The sequence below is a fragment of the Rattus norvegicus genome, chromosome 4 (assembly GCF_021556685.1).
Source record: "Rattus norvegicus strain SHRSP/BbbUtx chromosome 4, alternate assembly SHRSP_T2T, whole genome shotgun sequence".
Classification (NCBI taxonomy): Eukaryota; Metazoa; Chordata; class Mammalia; order Rodentia; family Muridae; genus Rattus; species Rattus norvegicus.
Window position 1 is genome coordinate 129,439,098 of NC_141537.1, and position 22,086 is coordinate 129,461,183.

Sequence of the window (22,086 nt, forward strand, 5' to 3'; positions counted from 1 at the left end):
GAAGTGGCTCCTTGGGAGGCTTGGAATCTGCCTATTGCATGCCCAAATATCAAAATGTTGAACACCATCATGGGAGCGTGTATAATAATCAGAAATTAAATTACTGAAAGGAACAAACTCAAAGCTGGTGCTGCTTTTGGAGATTCCTCTGCAAGTTAATTTACGGTTTCTATGTATAATTATACAGGTTCATTTGCACCTCTTCCCTTCTGCTGTCTGTTACCTTGGCCTTCTGGAGTTTCACCGAAGGGGTTCACTTCTACCTGAGTGGCGTCAATCTTCAGGAAGAGATGGTACAGCTTTTTAATCTGATCTGCAGCCTGCGCGATCAAGTGAGATGGAATTACATCCAAGCAGTACAACAAAGTTTATTTTGCTTCATTAACGAAATCTTAAAAATAGCAAATTATGTCTTTATTTTCAGTTAGGTTTTCTAAAGGGAAAAATTGAAAAAGCATAATTATTTTAATTTCCACTGCTATTCATTAGAACAGACTGCTCAACTTTCCTCCAGACACTAAGAGAGACCATTATCAAGAAAACAAAATATTTTCTGTGCAGCCTAAAAGTGCTATTAATCCTTTTGTGAGTTATCATGTCCCTATTAGTCATGTCAGACTGCAGGATAAGCTACAATCACTAATACAAACAGGCTCCATTTAAGTAAAAAGGTAAACAGGCTTTTGAAGGTTTATAATGACAAGGTTTTCCTTATTATGCAGGAATAAAATGTTATTATATTCATCAATCCAGGCCTATAATCTGCACAGAAATTCCTAAGTGTCTGATGGAGACTCTGAGACAGAAGGATGAAGGTCTCAGACAATGGAGCAGCCTCAGAACCGTACAGTTCCACTGAACACAGTGGGCCCTAGAGGCAAAGACCACAGAGAGCATTCATACACAAGACCCTAACGCTAGCCACTCTTCCTTCTCAGCCAACACATACTGCTCATACCACAGCAGGCTGCCCTACAACAGGGAGTAGAGCTTGGGACAGCATGTGGGAGTCATCGACCCTCCACGGGAGTTCACACTTACAAGTGTGTGCAACTACAGTTGCATACAGGGTGGTTTCTTGGACTTGTCTTACTTCCCTATTGCCACCGGATGCCCACCATGCCAGACCTGCAGTGTGTGCCATCAGGGCCAGTGTGGCATGCCCCTTTTTGGCATAACAGCATTTCACACCTACAGGACGAGGGTCAAAGTTGCTGAGCCAGCTGGCTCGCAGTTCTGTCTGGTTGAGGGGTAGAGGTGACACAGAACTGGGGAAAAGAAAGGGAGAAGCTGGGACCTCTCTGCTCCTTCAGTCTTAACTCTCTTAGTCTTTACAATACCTACAGATGAAATCCCTAAATATGAGTTCACACCTGGGTCACTAATAAAAGCTGGCCCAGGTTGGCTAAAGCATTTCTACTTTAAAGCTCTCATACTATCTGAATCTTAACTACTTCAGATCTGTGTGTAGATTTTGTTAAATCCTAATTGAATTCTGATGTACATAAAGAAAGGAATGCATCCAAAGTGTAAGGCGTATTGTGTGTGTATGTGTGTGTGTGTGTGTATGTATGTATGTATGTGTATGTATGTATGTGTATATATATATATGTATATATATGTGTGTGTGTGTGTGTGTGTGTATGTATTGTGTGTATGTATGTATGTTCCAGGATATTTCCCAGGCTGACCCTCAACTTAATACACAGCTTTGACTGGCCTCAAGATTGTAACCTTTCTGCCTCATCTACCCTGGGCACTAGGACTGCCATCATTCGCCATTATACTAGAACAAGACAAAATCCTTTTTACTATGCAATATTTTATGGGTAGGTAACACATATAAATGCTCTAAGGATCCTCCGTTGTCAGGTTTTCTTTAGATTCTATTTCCCGGGCCTCTGACACAGACACTGACGGCTTCTGATTCATCTGCGACATATTCTACGCACGGGTGAAGATGCACACTTCCCATATTTACAGAAGAACTAAAACCTCTATCCTTATTAATAGAAACCGTCACTGGCAGGATAAGTAGGGCACTGCTTTAATTGTCAGATCATATTTGACTGTGTGGCTATGCTACCATCCATTCTATTCATCACCTAAGGAATGACCATAGGGACTATTTCTAATAGCTTCACTCAAATGTCTTCTTTCTTGACTCTGCAGATATGTAACACATGTGACTAAGCACTTATGGGGTAAATCCCCATAGCAGTGCAGGATGGATGGAAACATGCTATTTATTATTTATTATATGTGTGTACAATTATGTGCATATGTTTGCATGCTTGTGACTGCATACACATGTGTTTATACATAATTAAGATGTTATGCACTTGAATGGCATATGGAAGCCTGGGGTATTGTTCTTCTGAAATGTCCATTTGGGTTGTTTGTTGAGACAGGCTCTCTCACTGGCCTAGAGCTCACCAAGTTATCTTGGCTGAGAAGTCAGCAAGAAGTACAGATCCACACGTCTCCGCCTCTCCAGCACTGGGATTCTAGTGCACAAAACAATAACAGGGCGCTTTCCCTATCATGGCTTCTCAGGATTGGCCTCAGTGCCTCATGCTCTCCCCTCAGCCCTAAAAGCAGTTCAAACAGGAACGATTCTATTTAAAGAAAAGAAGCCACCCTGAATGCCCCCAAGAAGACTCCACTCACACCGATCCAGCACCTGCATCGTGCTGGGCACTGCGAGGGACAGTAGTAGGCATTTGCCGTTTTAATGAAAACCTCATACAGTGAAAGAGTTTGAGCACCATCCTAGCTCCTAAGAGGCATTTGTATTTCCCTTCCTGTGAATTTTGCAAATGTGCCTGCTGAAATTTGGGTTTCTTAATCATTAATTGAAAGGAAGTGTTTCTATGTGAATAAAATTTGCTCTTTATCCCATAAAAAAACTGTAAGTACATTCACCTTTCACCCATGTTTGTGTTTCTCCCACTGAAGGACAATCATACCACTCAAGTCGCATGGCTTCTGGTTTGCCAGCTTTCGAAAGGGCAGACTCATTTTGGAAGTACTTTAAAAGATCTCTAACAATATTTTCTACTTTACTTTATTGTTTCTTGCTTTCAGTGTTGATACTTTTAAAAACCAACTAAACTATATTAAATTATAAACCCAGTCACCCACAAATTCTGTAATGTGGGGACCTGCCAAAGCCACGAGTACAAGGGAAGAGCCATGTCAAGGACCACAGAGCCTCAGTCCCATGTGAAATAGCAGAGCCTTCCTTCGGTCTGTGAGCTAATGCTGCTAGCATGTGCACAAAACGTCTGCATACCTCCCCCCAGCATTACAGCGTTCTCAGGGATGTTTGCAGACAGAGTTACAGATGTGTACAGAGTTACAGACCACTCTCCCACAGCACCTGTGCCATCCAGTCAGCTCCCTGAGTTTCCAGGTTGTTGTTAGGTTTTTGGCCTTGTTGCTGTCGGTCTATCTGAGGGGGCACAGCCCACCCAATCCTGTTTTCCCCATGAGTGTCTGAGTGTCTAGGACTAAGCTGTGCAGGGGCAATTCAGTATCTTCTGAGTTAGGGGCTTTGTTTTTGAGGGTGGATCCTGTTATGTTGCTAGGTTGGTCTTATATCCATAGTCTCAGGAGATCACGACTCAGTCTCTCAGGGAGCTGGGAATCTATACACGTAACTCCATGTATGGCTTTTGATTCATTACTTGGACAGTTGCAATACAGCTGTGTGTGCATGTGGGAAGACCCTTCTTACCCACACCCTGTGCCATGCACTTCTATACTGATGTTTAATACTTAATAAATGATTTAATGAGTAATTTATCAATAAGAACAAAGTACATAATAGAAATAACTTTAGGCTCATAAATAGGATCTAATATAACCATTTCTAAAAACTGTGGTAAACTACAGAGAATACAGATGATACCAACGCAGCCATTGCCAGATGTACGTGTGCTCCTTTAGCTTCTAGGATCGTCTCTTCATGATAGGATCAGTGACCTAAGATTGTTGAATGTTTGCCTTTCTTACATGCCTTCTCTGCTCCTGGCACCCTCATGCCTTAAGGCAGCATCCAGAATCAGACTCCTGTTTTCACACATGTTATATACAGCTTCCATGAGCTCGGGGCCACCCATCCATACTGTGCAAATAAACTGGTACTCCTCAATAAACACCAAGCCATGCACATCTCACATTCATTCTCATCCTCTCTGTCTCTGTTTCTCTCCCTCCCTCCCCGTTCTTCCTGTTCTCCATCCCCCACCCTGCCCAGCTCACCTATTCTAAACCTGAGGAATGATCTCTACTAGTCCACAAATCCCAAAAGAACAATGTCTCTCTTTTGGTACTTTGGACACAGCCAAGAGAAGTAACACGCAATCCATGCCTACTCAAAAAGCAAATAAAGAGTCAAACCCATGAAGATGTCGGCTGCCAGTGACACCTAAGGCCCTGCCTCAAAAGTTTTATTCTTTCTTTTTTCCTTGATAACATAAAAAGATAAAAATATCCTGGTAACCTAGATTCAGAAACAGTGTTCGTGGCACTGAGAAACATAATTATGCCATTTAAGAATTACTAATAACCCTTGATTTTTCTCTTACACATGGAGGTAGTGAGGGTGTTTCAGGATATATTTAATATCATTGTCATCTGTAGAGCTCTGTACTGTGTGCACAGGCTGAGCTTTCCAACCTCGGGTCAGCGGCGTTTGCCCACTCTGGGTTTCTGTGCTGTCACATTATGACAGTTATTGTTGATTCCTAGAAGTATTCAATGGAGACAGCCTACATATGTGATTTACTTAATCTTGAACATGCCAAATGTACGTTATCCGTGCACGATACCAATATGCTATTACTGTGAGCTGTGCCAGCAGAGGAGTGAGTGAGGCACGCTGTAATGGGGATTAGGACTCCAACAAGGGTGACTATAGACATGGGAGAAGCACGCATGTGCTGATACAGAGGATGTACACAGGCAGCTGAATGCACCTGGAATCAAACATGAGACCGAACAGTGGTAACACCATGACTTCAACAGAAGAGGCTGGCTTCAGGGACCAACTTCTCCATATAAGTCGCCTTTAGATACATTTTTAAAGTGGCATGTATGGTTGGCAGCCTCATTGTAATAACATGGAACTAATCACTACGGCACAGCCCAAGGCTGGTCCAGCGTCCTCCCGTGAACCAACTGCTTCCATAGCAGTCTGCCAGTCTCAGAAGGACACATAGTTTCACGAGTGTCTGTTGAATGCTACACGTTTCATCTCTTCCTGGGGCTTAGTCCAGGAAGTCCTGTCCGCCACCTTGGGTCCTTTACTTTTCAACAGTCTTTGATTTTCAAATGAGTGGTGCCTTCTCTTCCATGAAACACAGTTTTGTTCCACCGCATCCTTCTGGGACTTGCCTACTGTCACCAGAACACTGCGGGAGCCCAGCTAAGCTACAGGGAAGCACCATCTCTATGTGCAGGTCTCATGCCTAAGAGCTGACCTGACCACAGACAGAAAATACTGTAGGACCGGAGAGATGGCCCAGTGGCAAAGATCCTTACTGCCTTACTGACGACTTAAGTTCAATCCCTAGAACCCACATGGCGGAAGGAGAAATGACTCCATCAGGCTGTCCTCTGATCATGCTCACCATGGCACACATACATACATACATGCGTACATACAAACAAACAGAATACTAAAGGAGATATTCTAAATGGCTACTGCATTTGCCCAAACACCTAGATCTTATTTTCTTATCATTATTCCCAAAACTATAAAATATGGCAACTGTTTAGAGTGCACTGACATTGTAAGGAGTATAAAATGCCTGGGAGAGAAGGTATGCCAGTTAGAAGCACTCTGCCATTCTCTAGAAGGGACTGAGGACGAATTGGACTGCTGCATCCTCAGGGGTACTGAAGACAATCCTCCATGAGCGCACAGGAGAACTTACGGCAAACACATTGGGCAGCCCCAGGCCACTGAACACACATGTATTGAAGAAGCCTCCTGGAGTTAAGGAGGAGGAGAGGGTAGGAAGAGGGCGGTAAGTGCTTCTGACTTAGCTGTGGGAAGAAGTATGCCTGTATCCATACATCATCGAGTGCCATGGAATGGACCAAAGGCAGAACCAGGATGTTCACAAAAAATTCTGCCCCAACAAATCTTGGACTACCATTTTTTCCTCCTCAAACTCAAAAGATATGACCACTAAATTAATATATTTTTGGTTGTTTGAGTGAACAACCTTGCGTTCATGCCATCATTATTATTTCAAATGCTCATTGGCTACAAAAAATAGCAATTGATCATGTAATATGCATTGTTAATAAATACAATGATAATCTTGCTTGTTTGTGGGGCTTAGGAGTATCTAGGATCTTGCGTGTGCAAGGCGGGCATTCGATCACTAAGCTACAACCCCAGCAGCACTGTGAATAACTGCTCTCATACAGCACTGAACTCAAGCCCTACAATGTACTTCTCAGCCAGTAGTCACCCCATTATACAGATGCTGGAAGTAAATTCTTAGGATAACGAGCATGCATGTGCCAAGCAGCCCCATGATGAGCATGCATGTGCCAAGCAGCCCCATGATGAGCATGCATGTGCCAAGCAGCCCCAGCAGTATTGTAAGAAAAACTTAAAAACCCATCAATTAAAGGGCTGGGGCTGCTGTTTAGTGACCAGAAAACATGCTCCCAGCCCTGAGTTAGAGCCCCAGGATCACCTCTACCAGGTGTTGGCTGCATACTTGTAATCCCATGGCCTAGGAGGTAGTACCCAGAGATTCAGAAGTTCAAAACCAGCCTGAGATACATGAGACTCAGTCTCAAAACCACAGTAACAACATATCACCAAACAGCATAAAGTTTATGTACCTACATGCAGCAAACATAAGACCTATATTACATACATATATACCTGTTTATATACATATCATTGATGCACAGGACACACTTGTATCATATTTTCACATACATAATACAATCACAAACATACACATACATATAAACATGCATTATAAACCTGCAGCACACATATATATAAATGCCCTCATATGTATGTATGCAAAGATATTTATCACATACATATGCATGCATATGCATATTATATGTACATAATCATACACACATCATAAATCTATAAGCACACAGTCATATATGTATATACATATATACATACATACATGCATACATACACATTTCCATCATACATGCAGACACACATAGGCACGCGTGCACACACACACACACATACATACACACACACCATCTCTATCAGAGATATACACACACACACACATACATATATCACACCTCTTGCAACATGAGAAAATAGTCTCTTGATCATAAACAATTTGGTGAAAGATTCAGACACAACCATCTTGTGTCAATTACAAACTTCAGCAGCAATTAAGCAAGTTCCTGCAATATTCCCTTTAACAACGCAAACATGCTGTCTCCCAAAGGCTGTGTACCTGGTTTTTCAAAGACCCGAGGAAGCCCAGATTTTCCGCCATGCGCTGGGCCTGGCTATCCTTTATCCCTTCAAAGATGTCAATCTGCTCCTAGAGAAAATATATGAAATGAACAAAATTCAGAAGTCCAGTGAGAAGATTGAAACCTGAGAGCAAACATTTAAAGTATTTACTGGCAAGTAAGTAATTAAAGTGTGGCACCCTTCCACAGAGCTCTGAGCAGGGCTACTGCGGCTGCCTATGGGGCACGTTTTAATTAGCAGGCCATCATGAAACAGCTCTTCCAAAAACTATATAATTCTTCAAGGTGGCATGCTGACAAGACGATCTAATGCCAGTTTTCACTTTTAATTACTACACAGATGGCATTGATGAATATTTAGTCAGTTAATTTTTGTGACAACTTTTGGAAGGCATCCAAAGAAAGGCTTTGCTGCCTAATATTGCTGTTAAGTTTGAAGTTGTCATACACAGGTTAAATATTATCTTAAGACTTGAACACTTTATTCATATGAAAATTATTAATAATACCTTCACTCTACAAAGTGCTGTTCTGTCAAAAACAATAAATGCTGTTCGTGTGCATTAGTTCATGAATTATGATAGCAAATGAGACTGTTTGAGATAAAGTTAATTTTGGAAATGGCTAGACATTATGAGTGAGCCTGTGTATAAAGCTTCAATTAAACTTCCGAAGCAATTAATCTATGTAATAGTGATGAGAATATTTTTAGAACAATCATTGAAGTGTTAGTACAGTATACAGAAAATCAGATTCAGAAAATAGGACTCTTCCCCTACTTAAGGGAAAACAAAACTGTTTCTAAAGAAAATAATGTTTCTCGTAGAAAACTCTAGTAGAATTGGGCACTAAAAGCCCAGATTAAAAAGTGAGTTTACTGTTCCAAATGGGTTTTTTCTTCTGTAGATGAGAATGGTACCTGATCATTTTTTTATATCAATCTACTTAATCCTCATGATAGTATAGGATAAAAACCATTACAGTATCCTGTTACTTTTTAAACTGAGGTTGAAGACTTGTGACAGACTTACTCCCTACTTGAATCTGACTACTCATTTCTCTGAAACCTATCTTAGTATGAAGCTTTCAAGGACTGAAACAACAGATCAGAATATGAACCTCTGAAGGCCTGTTCTTCTCTGGAAACTGAAGTTTAGTGTCCACTTGATGGGGCCTCGATCACAGAAGAGTTAAGTCTCTGGGATGTCTGTGAGGAAGTGACTACGCTAAGGAAATTGAGGAGGAAAGCCTCACCCTCAAAGTGGGAGGAATCATCCCATTGGTCGGGGTCTTAGGCTGGTCAAAAGGAAGAAATAGCCAAGCAGCAGCATCCATCTCCCTCTGCTTCCTGACGTGACCTCAGGCTCCTGCGGCCATGCCGTGCCTGCCATGATGGGCTGTACCCTCGAAGTATGGGCCACAGTAAACCATTCCTTAAGTTACTTTGACAGGAGTTGGACACAGCAAGCAACATAACTAATGCCCAGACTAACCCTCATCCAGTAACTAATGCCCAGACTAACCCACATCCAGTAACACAAGAGAACGTGTCTCGACCATAACCACTGTTAAAGGCAGGAGTCACCCAGCAGAAATGGAGACAGAACAGTATTCTCCTGTTGGCTAATTCTTGGGTCAGACTGGATAGAAAGAAATGATGAAGAAAGAAAAATCAGAAAAGAGAAGACAAGAAAAAGAGGGGAAAGGATAGCAAGGAAACGCCTTTGAATACCAGACACTTCAATCTGCTTGAGGAGACTCAGCTTCTCAGGAACAGGTCCAGGGCTCCCCGCCTCAGACTCCACAACAAATGTTGGGCAGTCACTACCCTGACGATCAGTGACATGGCCAGCTAATCGAGCATACCTTAAAGATGAGTTCTGGACTGGAAGCTGCCACTTCTTCAATATCGACGCCCCCCTGGGGACTGCCTACTAACACAGGGCCATTATGGGACCGGTCCATCAGAATGGCCAAGTACGTTTCTCTAGAAATATCCAGGGCTTCAGCAACCATCACCTATAATCACAAGAATGAAAAGTCCAGTTAACTTTGTGTCAAGCACATTTGAGTTTGGAAATTCACTACACACACACACACACACACACACACACACACACACACACACATACACACACACACAAAACCAAGAGCTTCATTTGTTTCTAGGCTCCTGGTGTGCCATGGGTCAGTGTCCAAAGGTCTGGGGATTCTATCAGGTGCACAAGACATACTGTGAGGGTCTTAATTAATCCTATTAAAGTGCTCCAGGGATCGGTGTCTGGTTTGTCCCAGGTACCTTCTGACTCTTATCTCAGTTTCTCTTTCTGGTTCAAGTCTGTGTCATTTGAGAACACCTCCAGGGATGCACCTGTTTAAATCTGACACATTAACAGCACATATGTATTATTACACTGGTACAAAACCAGGTTTGGCTACCAAATAAGAGATTTTTTTATAGTATACTGATGTTGCATATATTTATATATTTCTAAGTCCTAGATAGCTATATTTTATTTCATTTTGTACTCTCTATAAATAAATATAATATTTGGTTATTTAAAATAATGCAGCCACTGGTCTGATGGTGCAGGCCTGTAATCGTAGCTACTTAGGAGGCTGAGACAGGAGGACACCAAGATAAGTCCTGTTGGGCTACAGATTCAGTCTGAGGCCAGGCTGGGCAGCTGAATGTGGCCATGATTTAAAAGCAGAAGTGTGCTGACCCTCCCTCCCCCCTTCGCCATCCCTAACATCTAGCACAGTTTGTCTAATACAAAGTCGGTCCAGTGAGATACTCAACGACTGTGAGTATTAGAAGCAATACAGCAATCTCATTCTTAGAATAAGTGTCATTCACAAGCTGTATTCTCCACCTTTTGAAACACTGAGTGATGTCCTATGCATCCCATCACACTTCGGTTGGTGAAGACCAGCTGCTGTCTCCCTCCACCAGTTCTTGCTTGGCAGAAATAATGTCTCACTTCTTTAAAACAAAACAAAACAAAACAAAACAAAACGAAACGAAACAAAACAAAAACTACAGCCAAACCAAACCAAACCAAACAAAATCCCACAGGATTTTGAGTAGTTCACGCAAAGACACAAAATTGTTTTGTGTTCTAAAGTCACCTTTGTGACCCAGGATGCTGAAGTATTTTAAAGATTGTTACAAGAAATTTGATGGACTACATAACACTCACCTCAAGGGAAGCTCAGGGAAATGAATTTCAAAAGACTTTCATTTTAGTTCTACAATGATTAAAAGGAGAAAAGCAGCCATGTTGGGAAGCTGAGACATGAAGCACCCTGTGCTGAGCTCCTGTGAGTGAGACTGGATGCTGCAGGAACTGGTAACCCAGGACTGCCAACACGCACTGGCAAGGGAGTCTCTGGGCCCCAGGGTTCCCTGCAGATGTCTACCAAGCACCCGCAGGAAGGAATACCATCAACAATGAACATGTTATACACGTAAAATTAAATGAACATACGAAATTAAAACTCCAATCCCAGTAATAATTGCTACTGAATAAAGGAGCAAACAGGTGTAACCCTAAAAATATATAAATATCTCAAACCTATTTTCTGAGCACTATGTGACTGTGAGAGTGGGAACCAAGGCAGAGCTAAGAAAAGAGTATTTTCTTTTTTTTTTCTCCATCTTTATTAACTTGGGTATTTCCTATTTACATTTCAATTGTTATTCCCTTTCCCGAATGGACACTGAGCGTTAACATAGCAAACACTGATTCTCCCCAAACTAATAATATAGCAGGCTTAACACTGTTTCTATTGAAAACTCAGCAAGGGATTTTTTTCTATCAACTAAGACAAGATTATTTTAAAAAGCGTGTGATAAGGTACAAGAACAGGATAGAGTACACTGAAAAAGGAAAGCAGTGGAAAGAGAAGAGCAGTGTCCACAAGTTAAAGCGTTACTGTATTGCTACAGCAATTAAGTGGTAGCGGTAGGAAACTATATGAAAACAGGCAGCTAAGTGTTGACGATGGCACAAAAGCAATACAATAAAGGGACAACACATCTTTTTAAGGGCGTACACATACACGTAGACATCCACAGGTAAAAAAACAAAAACCACAGGCCTAAGTCTGTCACTTAATCAGAGGTAACTGAAAACTGACACACACATACACAAAGAAAAGCCATTACAAACTTAACGGAAAACCCTGTTCTTGGAATGCACCAAGAACCTGGTTCACAAAAGAGTAGTGAAAGTTTGGACTTCATCAAAACTAAATGTTTTTGTTCCACAAAAAGCTCTCCTCTGCTAAGATGACTACGCACATCACAGCAACAGAACTTGCTAACACAGTGCATGTGCATCAAGCCTCAGCTGACCCCATCAGCCTTTCCGAGCCAGGCACTGTCACTGCTGAGGAATATGCCACTATGACTCCTAGTCCCTCGTAATGAGGTGACAATGAGCACAGCCTTCAAGGAGAGCCCACGAGTGACAAGTGAGTGATTGACAAGGAGTCTGCATCTGTAGCTTCACCGCGAACTTTTAAATTAGGATGAAATTGGCTGAAATTTTAAGCAATGACTACCAAATGCTGACTAAAATGTGGAAAGCCCAGTCACTGTACGTCACAGATGACAGAGCATCATGGTACCAACAACTTGCCAAGTATTTCAGTTTCTAAAACAAAACAAAACAAAATCAACTGATCATACACTACACATAATTCACAATTTATCCCCTACATAAAGAATATATCCATACCAAAATCTGTTCATAAATGTATAGAACGCTTCAATGTATGACAGTGCAACTTAAAACAACCGAGACATCAGTATGTGATGATGTAAGAAACTGTGGAACATGCATATCACAGAATATTATATAGCAATGAAATGATACAATCTCCATAAATCACAAATAGAAGCCTATCTTCAAAGGTTACACAGTGTATAATTTAATTTCTACAACAGTCTAGAAAGGTTTATGTGCCTCGGCATTCATGTGCGGTACCCTCATTTCCACTGGGATGCTATTAGACACAGGCCCTGGAGAAGAAAGCAGATCACTGTGGTAAGGACCTCAGGACTGGGATTTGTGCCCTTTTAAATGGGAACTCAGAGCTCCCTCAGCCTTCTAACCATACAGAAACACAATAGAGATTTGACCCCCTCACCAAGCATGGAATCTGAGAGAGCATTCTATACATTTACGAACAGATTTTGGTATAGATAAATTCTTTATTTACTCAGACTTTATTTACTTAGACTTTCTGTTCTCGGGATGGTGAGCCTGCCCAGGTTGTGGAAGTCTTTTACACCAGCCTTTATGGACACACACAAGCATTCAACATTTTCTGTTACCTAAGTGATTATGTATATGTTAATTTAGTTAAATTATAACACTCCTACATAGCGTGCTACTAACAATGTGAGACATGGGCCAGGAAAAGCTGGAACATCACTAAACACAACAGTAAAAGGAAGAAGAATCCGCAGGAAACACCATTACTGATATGATGCAGGGAACTCGGCACCGTATGTGGTGCCTCAGAGCATCTCAGTCCCAGCACCAATCCATGCAGGATCCCACACACAGGTCAGTCCCAGCACCAATCCATGCAGATTCCCAGACACAGGTCAGTCCCAGCACCAATCCATGCAGGTTCCCAGACACAGGTCAGTCCCAGCACCAATCCATGCAGGTTCCCAGACACAGGTCAGTCCCAGCACCAATCCATGCAGGTTCCCAGACACAGGAGGACTGTAACTCAATATATTGTTTATCCTGGCTCTAGTGAAAGGCCCGAAAGATACTGTATGATAAATGTAATCCCTGACCTCAACGCAGCTTAAGGGACACAATGCAGTGAGCACCACGTAGCCAAGAAAGGGGAAAACAGGGCCCTGCTGTCACTATACCTGGGGCCACCAATGGATTCTCCAAATGCCTATCTTGAAAACGAAAGGAACAGTTAGGTATGAAGCCTTTCCTAATGTCAGAATATTCTGAATCTCCACTGTCACATTGTCTATTAAACACTTAAAACAAATATCTATCATTATAGTGCTGGTTAAGTACTAATTACCCTCAGTGACTGGAAGACTATGCTTCTAGCAAAAAAAGAAGAGGAAAAGGAGGAGGAAGAGGAGGAAGAGGAGAAGAAGGAAGGGAGGGAAGGAGGGAGGGGGAGGAGGAAGAGGGCTGAGGAGAAGGGGAGGAGAAGGGGGAGGGGAAGGGGGAGGAGGAAGAGGGGGAGGGAGAATCAGGTATCCGGACTTGGGGAAAGGTGTAGCATTCCACAGCCACGTCTCAGCATGCTTTGGAGAAGGATCACAAGAATAGGTCATTTTCTGCTGCAGAGCAAATTTGAGTCTAGCCTGAGCTACAAGAGACCTTGTCTCAAGAACACAATCCCAACAAAGGAAGTGGAAAACAGCATTAATGCACATATGCTTTTATAGAAACAGGACACAGCCTGGACATGAAGAGCACAAACAGCACATAGCAATTCCTTTCAGCCTGGGAGTACATAATTCTTACTTCCTGGCTCTTATTCTCTTGGCATTGTTACATGGTACTGAATTATGGAAAAAAATAGACTTAAAAATAAGTTAATCTGGTAGTTTGTGGCGATGCCTCGATTCTCAAGAACATGCTTATCGCCGGCGTGTCAGGGACTTAGCTATAAGCCACTTTCCTGTAGAATTTTATTACTACATAGTGTGAATCTGGTTTGAGTAGACGCTTTTATATGCTTTTTAAAAGTTTTACAAATTCTAATCTACAGTCCCATGTGTCCACATAAAATAACAATTCCCTACAAACACAGTGCTTATTATGCTATGGACAAGTTCTGAGTAAGTTATGCGGGTGACAGCTCATCATCAGACGTAAAAGAAATAAAAGCAGAGTTCCAGTCTGGACAGGAAGGAGGAGCCAATCAACCCTGCGTCTGAGAGGCAGACGGACCAACACTCAGCTTTTGGGTTTGCTCCTTAGCATTTGAGAGGACTTGGTATTTTAGTAGATGAAGCTGATGACCTAGCAGAATCCCAAGGCTCTGCTGTTACTGGAGCTATGTTCTGATGATCCTGGGCACTGGCTGTCCTAATAAGTTCGGCTCAGCAGGGAAACGCAACAGGCCAATTAAACAAACAATAGTGAGAAGCAGAGGATGGTCATTTAATGTGCCATACTGGGAAGAGGAACAAAGAGATCCAGTCTCTCTCTCTGTCTCTGTCTCTGTCCCTGTCTCTGTGTCTCTGTCTCTCTCTGTCTCTCTCTCTCACACAAACACACACACACACACACACACACACACACACACACACACACACACACACACACCCACACACCAAGCCCATCTTTTGGATCCTGACATGAGTTTAGAGCAAGAAGTGTGAGTAGCTATGATATGAAAGCACTTCTGAGGGTGTTTTAGCAGGTTTTCTCTGGATTGTGTGAAACCTTCCTGGGAGACAGCAGGCTACAGCCTTTCCCCTTTCCCGACATTCCTTAGGAGAGTCCAAGTTCTTAGTGTGTGCTGTCTCACTAGCCTGAGAGGCTCAGAGGAAGACTCAAATGTCTCCTCAGGATATCTTCTGTTTTCCAGTGTCCCTATTTTGGCTAAGATTGACTCTACCATGATTTAATAAGCACAAGCTTTCTAAGGCCTTATCCAGAACTTTCTAAAGTTCTATGAAAACTAAAAATAGAATGTTCCACTCAGTTACCCCTAAGCAGAGCAGAGTGACAGAGGCTGCAAGTCTCTGATGCTATGGCAACAGAGCAGGGCCAAAAAGTGGGACCCAATTTACTGTTAGGATTCGCTTTCCAGCCATATTGTCTTCAGGGCTGCCACATGTGACACACATGGGGCTCTGCTCGGGAGCTCACAGCTTGCACTGTGTACATGAGCCTCTGCGTGGTTTTCATTTTGCACTGCAGCATACACAACAAAGGGCTTCAGTTGATTGGCACATGAAGAGAAGAACAAAAGGCTGAAACAGGAGGGAGGGGAAGGCAGACTTGGCTCCTACATTCATAGTGGCACAGCAGAGGCAGGCCATTTTCTCTGAGCTTTACTTCCTCTTCATATGTATGTCTACATGCCAATGCATGCATGTACATGGGTGCACATGCCATACACGCTTACTACTAGTAGTCTTTACTAATCATCCACTTGTAGCAGTAAGTGGCTTTAAAGTATAGCATGAGGTATTTTTAAGAAAAACCACTGTACAGGCAGTTCTAATCAAAAGGACTGAGGTGGGCCTACGTGGGAAAAGGGAGAGGCTGACAGAGTGCAAGGCTACCCTGTCAAGCCCTGTCAGCTTCAAGCAGGATGCATCTGTGCTATGAATGGAAAACTGCTGCCTGGTCATTCACCTCACTGGGTTCTGGTGAATGGCCAATGTCCACAGTCCTTAGGGTCTTTCTTCCAAGACACAGCACTCCCTAAACAAAACCAGTGTAGTCAAAGAACAGTGTTTCAGGAGAGCCTGTCAGAGCAAGTCTACCTCTCTCTTCTTTCGTTTTAAGTGCATACGAAATGTCTAAGAACATTACCTTGTTAACTTTCACACCTTCTTTTGGAGTTTGTTTTGTTGCTAGATTATAACCAATCATCTGCTGAGCCAGCTGTCCCACCACTTTAGGGCTAAGAGGGACAAAAAAGAGGGGATGACAAAGAAAAAACAATTAGGACATATTGCAAATCACTATATAGCAGGGTTCACAGTATCAAGGGTCACCTTCGCCACCCCACCTCCTTACACCCACACCTCCTTATATCCACACTGGCCAGGATTACCTGAGCCACCCCACCTCCTCACACCCACCCTAGCCCGCATCGCCCCACTACCCACAGACTGCATATCTTTCCTTTTACATTCTAATTGTCTAGTGCTTCCTGAAGGCACACTGAAAGCCAAATGCAGATGAAGGAATGAGTGAATGAGTGAAGGGATGCTGAACTCTACTACCCCCCCCCCACCCCCAAACAAATGTGTAAAGAGACAATACTGGTGCATAACCGACTTAGATCGAAACTGATAATGGATGATCTGGGAAACAGTAAACAATGAGAGGGAAAACATGGACCACAATCAATGAGAAGACAGTGATGGAAGAAAGGAAAGGCTTGGTGTGGGGCAGATGCTGGAAAGATGCTCAGACACAGGCAGGCGTAAACTATCAGCCCAGACGCCACAAAGACTCCACTGGTCACAGGAACCACAGAATAGTACTTATGGAAATGAGATGAAGGGAACATTATTCCAGTTGCAAGCCGTGTTATTTCCCGCTTTTAGGATGAATCACAGATTGTCTGGGAGAGAGGAAGTATAGCCCTACTCAGTGCAGGATACAAAACCCTCTAATGAGGGACAGAAGGCCTGGGGCAAGGCCACAGCCCTGCCAGAGTCTCCATTTCCTCTCTGTATCGCACACTGGCCCCAGCCCTAGACCTCCTGCTCAAGAATCCTTTCAGTCACGATCAGGATATGGACCTAAACCATTCAGACTTACTCTTTTGTTAAATGAACACCTCCTTTCAAACCGCTATCGAAGACACCTTTTCCTCTTCCTCCAGCTAAGATCTGGGCTTTTAAAACAATTTCCTTTGCATCTGAAAAAGAAAAATCCAGACAGTAGTTGTTTGAAATCCTTTCCTTTCTTCATCTCTTCTTTAAAGGGGCAGGAATAAAAAGCAATAACAGGATAGAACTTACACATGACTACTAAAAGAGCTCCTAAATCAACTTTCAAAATAAAGGCAATGAGAAACTTCCAAATAATTAAGGAAGCTTGTTTCCTGAGGACAGTCAAACACATCCCATCTGTGTAGGCACCTGACAGGCAGGCACACATATGGAGGAAGCCAGGCTCTTGTTCCCTTGCCTTCTGAGAGTGCTAGAAGGTGCTAAAGAAATCCAGGAGGCGGTGTGACTTTTACTGTGTCATGATGCTCCCATGTAGCAGAGGATCTGACTGTGAGCTGTGAGATGTCAGAGGGAGATGATGGGACTGGGTATGGAAAGGGTTTACAGACAAGACACAAAGGCTGACTTTAATAACCGTATTCCTGGAAACTAACAGTGTTCTGAGTAGTTGCTCTATATATTGACAGGGATGGCCAAGAAGGAAGGAAATGAATTAAAACTAAAAGCAAGCAATATTTTTTTATAAAGTATTGGCAAAATGAAAAAATCTCCTAGGGGGAAAAGGGGTTTGGGAATATTTGTTTCTCGGCTCATGCAAAGAAAGAATAAACACTCTGCTTCTGACCTTTTAGACCACAATTATAAACTCAAACCTGTCTACAGGCCTGGCAGGGAAGTGGGGTGAGAGTCACCTAGTGATAAATGGGGTCTCTAGCAAGCAAGAGCTCCCTTTCCCTATCTGGGGGGAAGGGATGGTCCAAACCAAATATGTTAAAAAAACAAAAAACAAAAAACAACCACACGACAACAACCACCACCACCAAACAACAACCCCGCACACATCCCAGACCACGGCTGACCTCGCGTTTGTGTCGTCTTTATTGAAATTAGAGAACTAAATCATCTTCTATTAGGCTGCCATAGTTTTCTGTTCTGCCTCTGGGACTCAGTTTACTATTTGAAACAACAGTCTGGATTGTTTTAAGGACCAGAGGAAAAAGAGCTGGGAGGGAGGTGGCTTAGTGGTTAAAGTGCTTGCTTGTAAGCATAAGGACCTGAGTTCGGATCCCCAGCACCCACATAAACCATGTAAGAGGGCAGCACAAGCTTGCTGTCCCATGCTGGGGAAGGAAAGACAGGAAGCGCCTGGAGTGCAGCTGCTGGCCAGCCTCTCTGAATCGGTGATCTCCAGGCTCTCTGAGAGAACTGTCTCAAGTAAGATGGGGACTGACTGAGAAAAACACCCAGCAGCGAGTCCACTCACTCAGCTACACTCCCACGCATGCGCACTCTAAATATTCAAACAAAGGGACGAACGCTTTAAAAATAATAACTCCGGTAATTCATGCTGAGCTGTCTGAGTGGTTGGCCACTTCAGTTAGAAGTCACTGCCATTGCTGCTCACAGTCAATCAGGCAGAGGATGAAGGTCAGAGATCCGCAAAGGTTTTACTATGGGGAGCGATAACAAGACCGCACAAATGGAAGGCCTGGGGTCAGAAAGTGATCAGCCAGCCCATGCTGAGGCTGAAGCTGCAAAGTGCATTTGCTGCTCTCCCTGCTGGACTCCTGTCTCTCTCATGAACCTGTCCTCCCACAGTCACAGCTCAGTCACGGCTCCTTCTTAGAACACAGCCTTGTCCCGCCTGTGACTCTTGCTTCTGCCATCAACATGAACCATCAGCAGCCGATCCCTGGCTTCGAACAAGGTGGCAACTGATAAGTGAGTTCTGACCACCGCACGGGATAGCAGCCAGTGCATGTGCAGAGATACTGCACTACAAGAAGCCGGACTGAAAAGCCCAACTAAGGGCTGGGGTACATGCGCCTCAGTAGGAGAGCAAGCCTCTGGGTCAGTGGCGTAAGACAAAAAGCAAACACATTCTGTAGAGGTAAACAAAAGGAGGAAAGAAGAGGCCCCTTTGAAAAGAGGTTATTATAAAGAAGCACACAGAGCTACGACAGCACGAAGCTCGGTACAGGAGCTGAGGTGCCGATGCCAATGTCTGGTACATTAATAAAACAATGTATGATGCCTATGGCATAATGATTATTCTCAGTGACTACCAAAAATAGTACAGAGATCAAGGAGAAAAAAATACTTTCTTCTGCCTGTTTAAAGGTTTAATTACAGTCACTCCGCATTCTTTAAGAGCCCCAGGGCATCTCTCTGCCATTATCATCTTCATGCCCTTGTTGCTCAGGAGAGAAAGCCTTCCCTCTCTGCTTCCCAACAGAACAACTGGAATGCCAGGCAACACCCCTACCTGGCCACTGCTAAGTGGCACGCCAAAGGCTGATTAAGCCAGTTCCAGCCATCAGCCACCCAAACCCAGAATTGGCTGTAGCTTTGGTGGAATTTATCAATTGGCCTGTCACTATCGGCCCTCATGTTAGAGAAGTGCATGCCACCCTGGTGGTAAGCCATGCAAGCATTGTGGTGACTGAAGTCACATATCAGGACACTAATACTTGGGCTTGTTTTGAAGTGTCATGCTAGAACCTGGGGATTGACCCATCCTAGCCCATGCTAAGGATGTGCTCAGCCAATGAGGCATTCTCACAGCCCCACCCCCACGTCAGTGCAAATAGAACAACAGGGAAGAGAGGTTTGTTCAGTCCGCTATCTCCCACAGCTTGTAGTGCAGTCAGAAATACCTTCATTAGAATAAGTAAGTGCTAAGCATGGGAACTGAGCGCCTCTAGTACAGCAGAGGCTTCCCTCAAGAAGTGAGGGAGACCCAAGCAGGGCTTTAACTCAACTAGTACTTACTTAGATTTATGGAAAGGGGCCAAATTCTACTCAAAGGTTACCATTCTCTTCATTCAGTAGTTACCAAGTTCACTTCACTTACTGTTGTCACTGTTCCATTCAAAGATCTGGTTTTCAAGGAAATAAAAGTGCAGACAGATCTGGACTTCTGAATAATGCCTCCTGTCTCATATCGACCAGAATTATAGAAGAGCCCACATGTTATCCAGTTCAAGTTATCGGGATTATTTTACTTAGCCACAGTAACAAGCTAGATACTGTCTACAAAAACAGATTGCATCTATACATTAATACCCACATTCTTAGACTGCAGCTGGCCCACGTGGACCATTCTCATGCCTACAGTTTATGTGTAATGACCTTAACAAGCACTGCATCCACTGCATTTTATTCCTTTCCTGATAAGTTTCTGGTTATAAAAAGCAGTTTGATAGAAATCACTTTATTATGATTTTATATACAGATGGGGGAAAAGCCATATTAGACAAATACATTTAAAATTCCCAAATACTCTATAACATTTGAGAACATTGTGTAGAATTGTGTAGGAAGCCCTACTATGGTTCTGCATTACTCTGCTGGCTGAAAATGTTACCTCAATCTTGACTGTGAGTATTATTTTGATTTATTCCGATAATATACTTTTGTACCATGTTTATGGTCCCCCAAGTCTCATTCTACATAATGAATGCTCTTGGAAGCATTGTTAAATATAAATGGAAAAGTTAAAATCATTAAGAAAAGCACTCAAAATAAATAAGACATGTTTTTATTAGGCCCATTTTATAAAAATGCTTCACTTTGCCCTTCAGAGGTGGCAATCTGAAAACATATTTATACAAAATAATGTCCATGAGACACAGCTCACAGCCACAATGAAAACGCTTGTCAAGAATGTCTGAGAGACAGGCACACTGGTACATACCATTAATCCTCACACTTCAGAGGCAGAGGCAGGCAGATCTCTGTGAGTTTGAGGCCAGCCTGGTCTATAAAATGAGTCCCAGAGCTACAACGTAAGATCCCGTCTCTAAACATGAATAAATGAGTGCATCAACAAAAAGATTGCCTGACATTATGTTATTTTCAGCCATTGTAAACACAGCTGGCTGGCATTAAGGACTTGTACTGCCACGCTCAGTTTTATGTCAGGTTGTCTGTTTTCCAAACACAACCCTGCCTCAAATGCAGACCACATTGTTTGACTCCAACAACGTACATCAGTCCACAGCACTGGACTTGTTAAGACAACTCTAATGTCCAGGGTCCACCGACTGGAGCACAAAGGGACATCCGAGCTTTCAGTAGAGCGCTGTCTAACTTTTGTGTGGAGATCACCTCTCAGTAGGCTTGACAGAATCCTACCCGATGCTGCTGAGACAAATCCAAGCACTGCAGATCTCCCTGCTACCAGAAGGCAAGGAGAGGGGACAATGCGAGGCAAGAGATGAGTTGAAGGCTATCATGGGAAGATGAATTTTTTAATTAAGAACGTAAATTGAGAAGGAGTTAGGTTTGAGGCTTAAGTATCATATTCCCAAAGGAGCTGGGCTGCCTTCATTAGGCCCGAGGATCCAAACTGTAAAAGCGAGAGTCATCAATCTGCAGTCATTACTGTAATGTTTTCTGTACTAGGATATGTAACTCTATGAGTTGTAAGTAGGTCATATGAAGAATGAGGCACCGTGATTGACCCTTTCAGTACGCCGCTAGCATCCTTATTCCAACTTTAATCATATGTGACACAGCCCATCAACAGTGAGCCAGCCAGGAGAATCTAGAATCAACCACCTCAAAACTGTCCACACCGTTTTAATTGAGATGGATTCTCAGTCTCCCACCAAACTGCTACCCATCAGACTTAAGCCACACATGCCTGAAATAGCAAGTTTAAATGTAAGCAAAAGACAGGGCCGTCTGTAAGACAGGTTTTGTTGTAGCTATAAATATACATTGTTGTTAGTAGATATTAATGATACAAAACGTGTTTCCATTATGTTCACCCACTTGCTCCCCTCTGTGCCCACTGCTCCTGTGTCCCCTTCCTCATGTACTTCCACAGTGTCTTCTCCTCACAGGTTCCACTTATGTGAGAAAATGCATGGCATCTGTCTATTTGGTCTAAGGCAGTCATCTCCATTTCTAGCCATCTTCCCAGAAATTAATCTTGTTCTTTG

The 22,086-nt window shown here is 43.0% G+C and overlaps 1 protein-coding gene across 1 annotated transcript in view; it reads right to left on the reverse strand.

Annotated features, from left to right (window-relative positions):
- Positions 1-22,086, reverse strand: part of Suclg2 (succinate-CoA ligase GDP-forming subunit beta) — a 259,106-nt gene that overhangs the window by 125,350 nt on the left and 111,670 nt on the right. Inside the window, 5 exon segments of the mRNA NM_001100750.1 lie at positions 224-320; positions 7,470-7,559; positions 9,358-9,510; positions 16,044-16,134; positions 17,004-17,103. Of these exon segments, the coding sequence (NP_001094220.1) occupies positions 224-320; positions 7,470-7,559; positions 9,358-9,510; positions 16,044-16,134; positions 17,004-17,103 (531 nt within the window).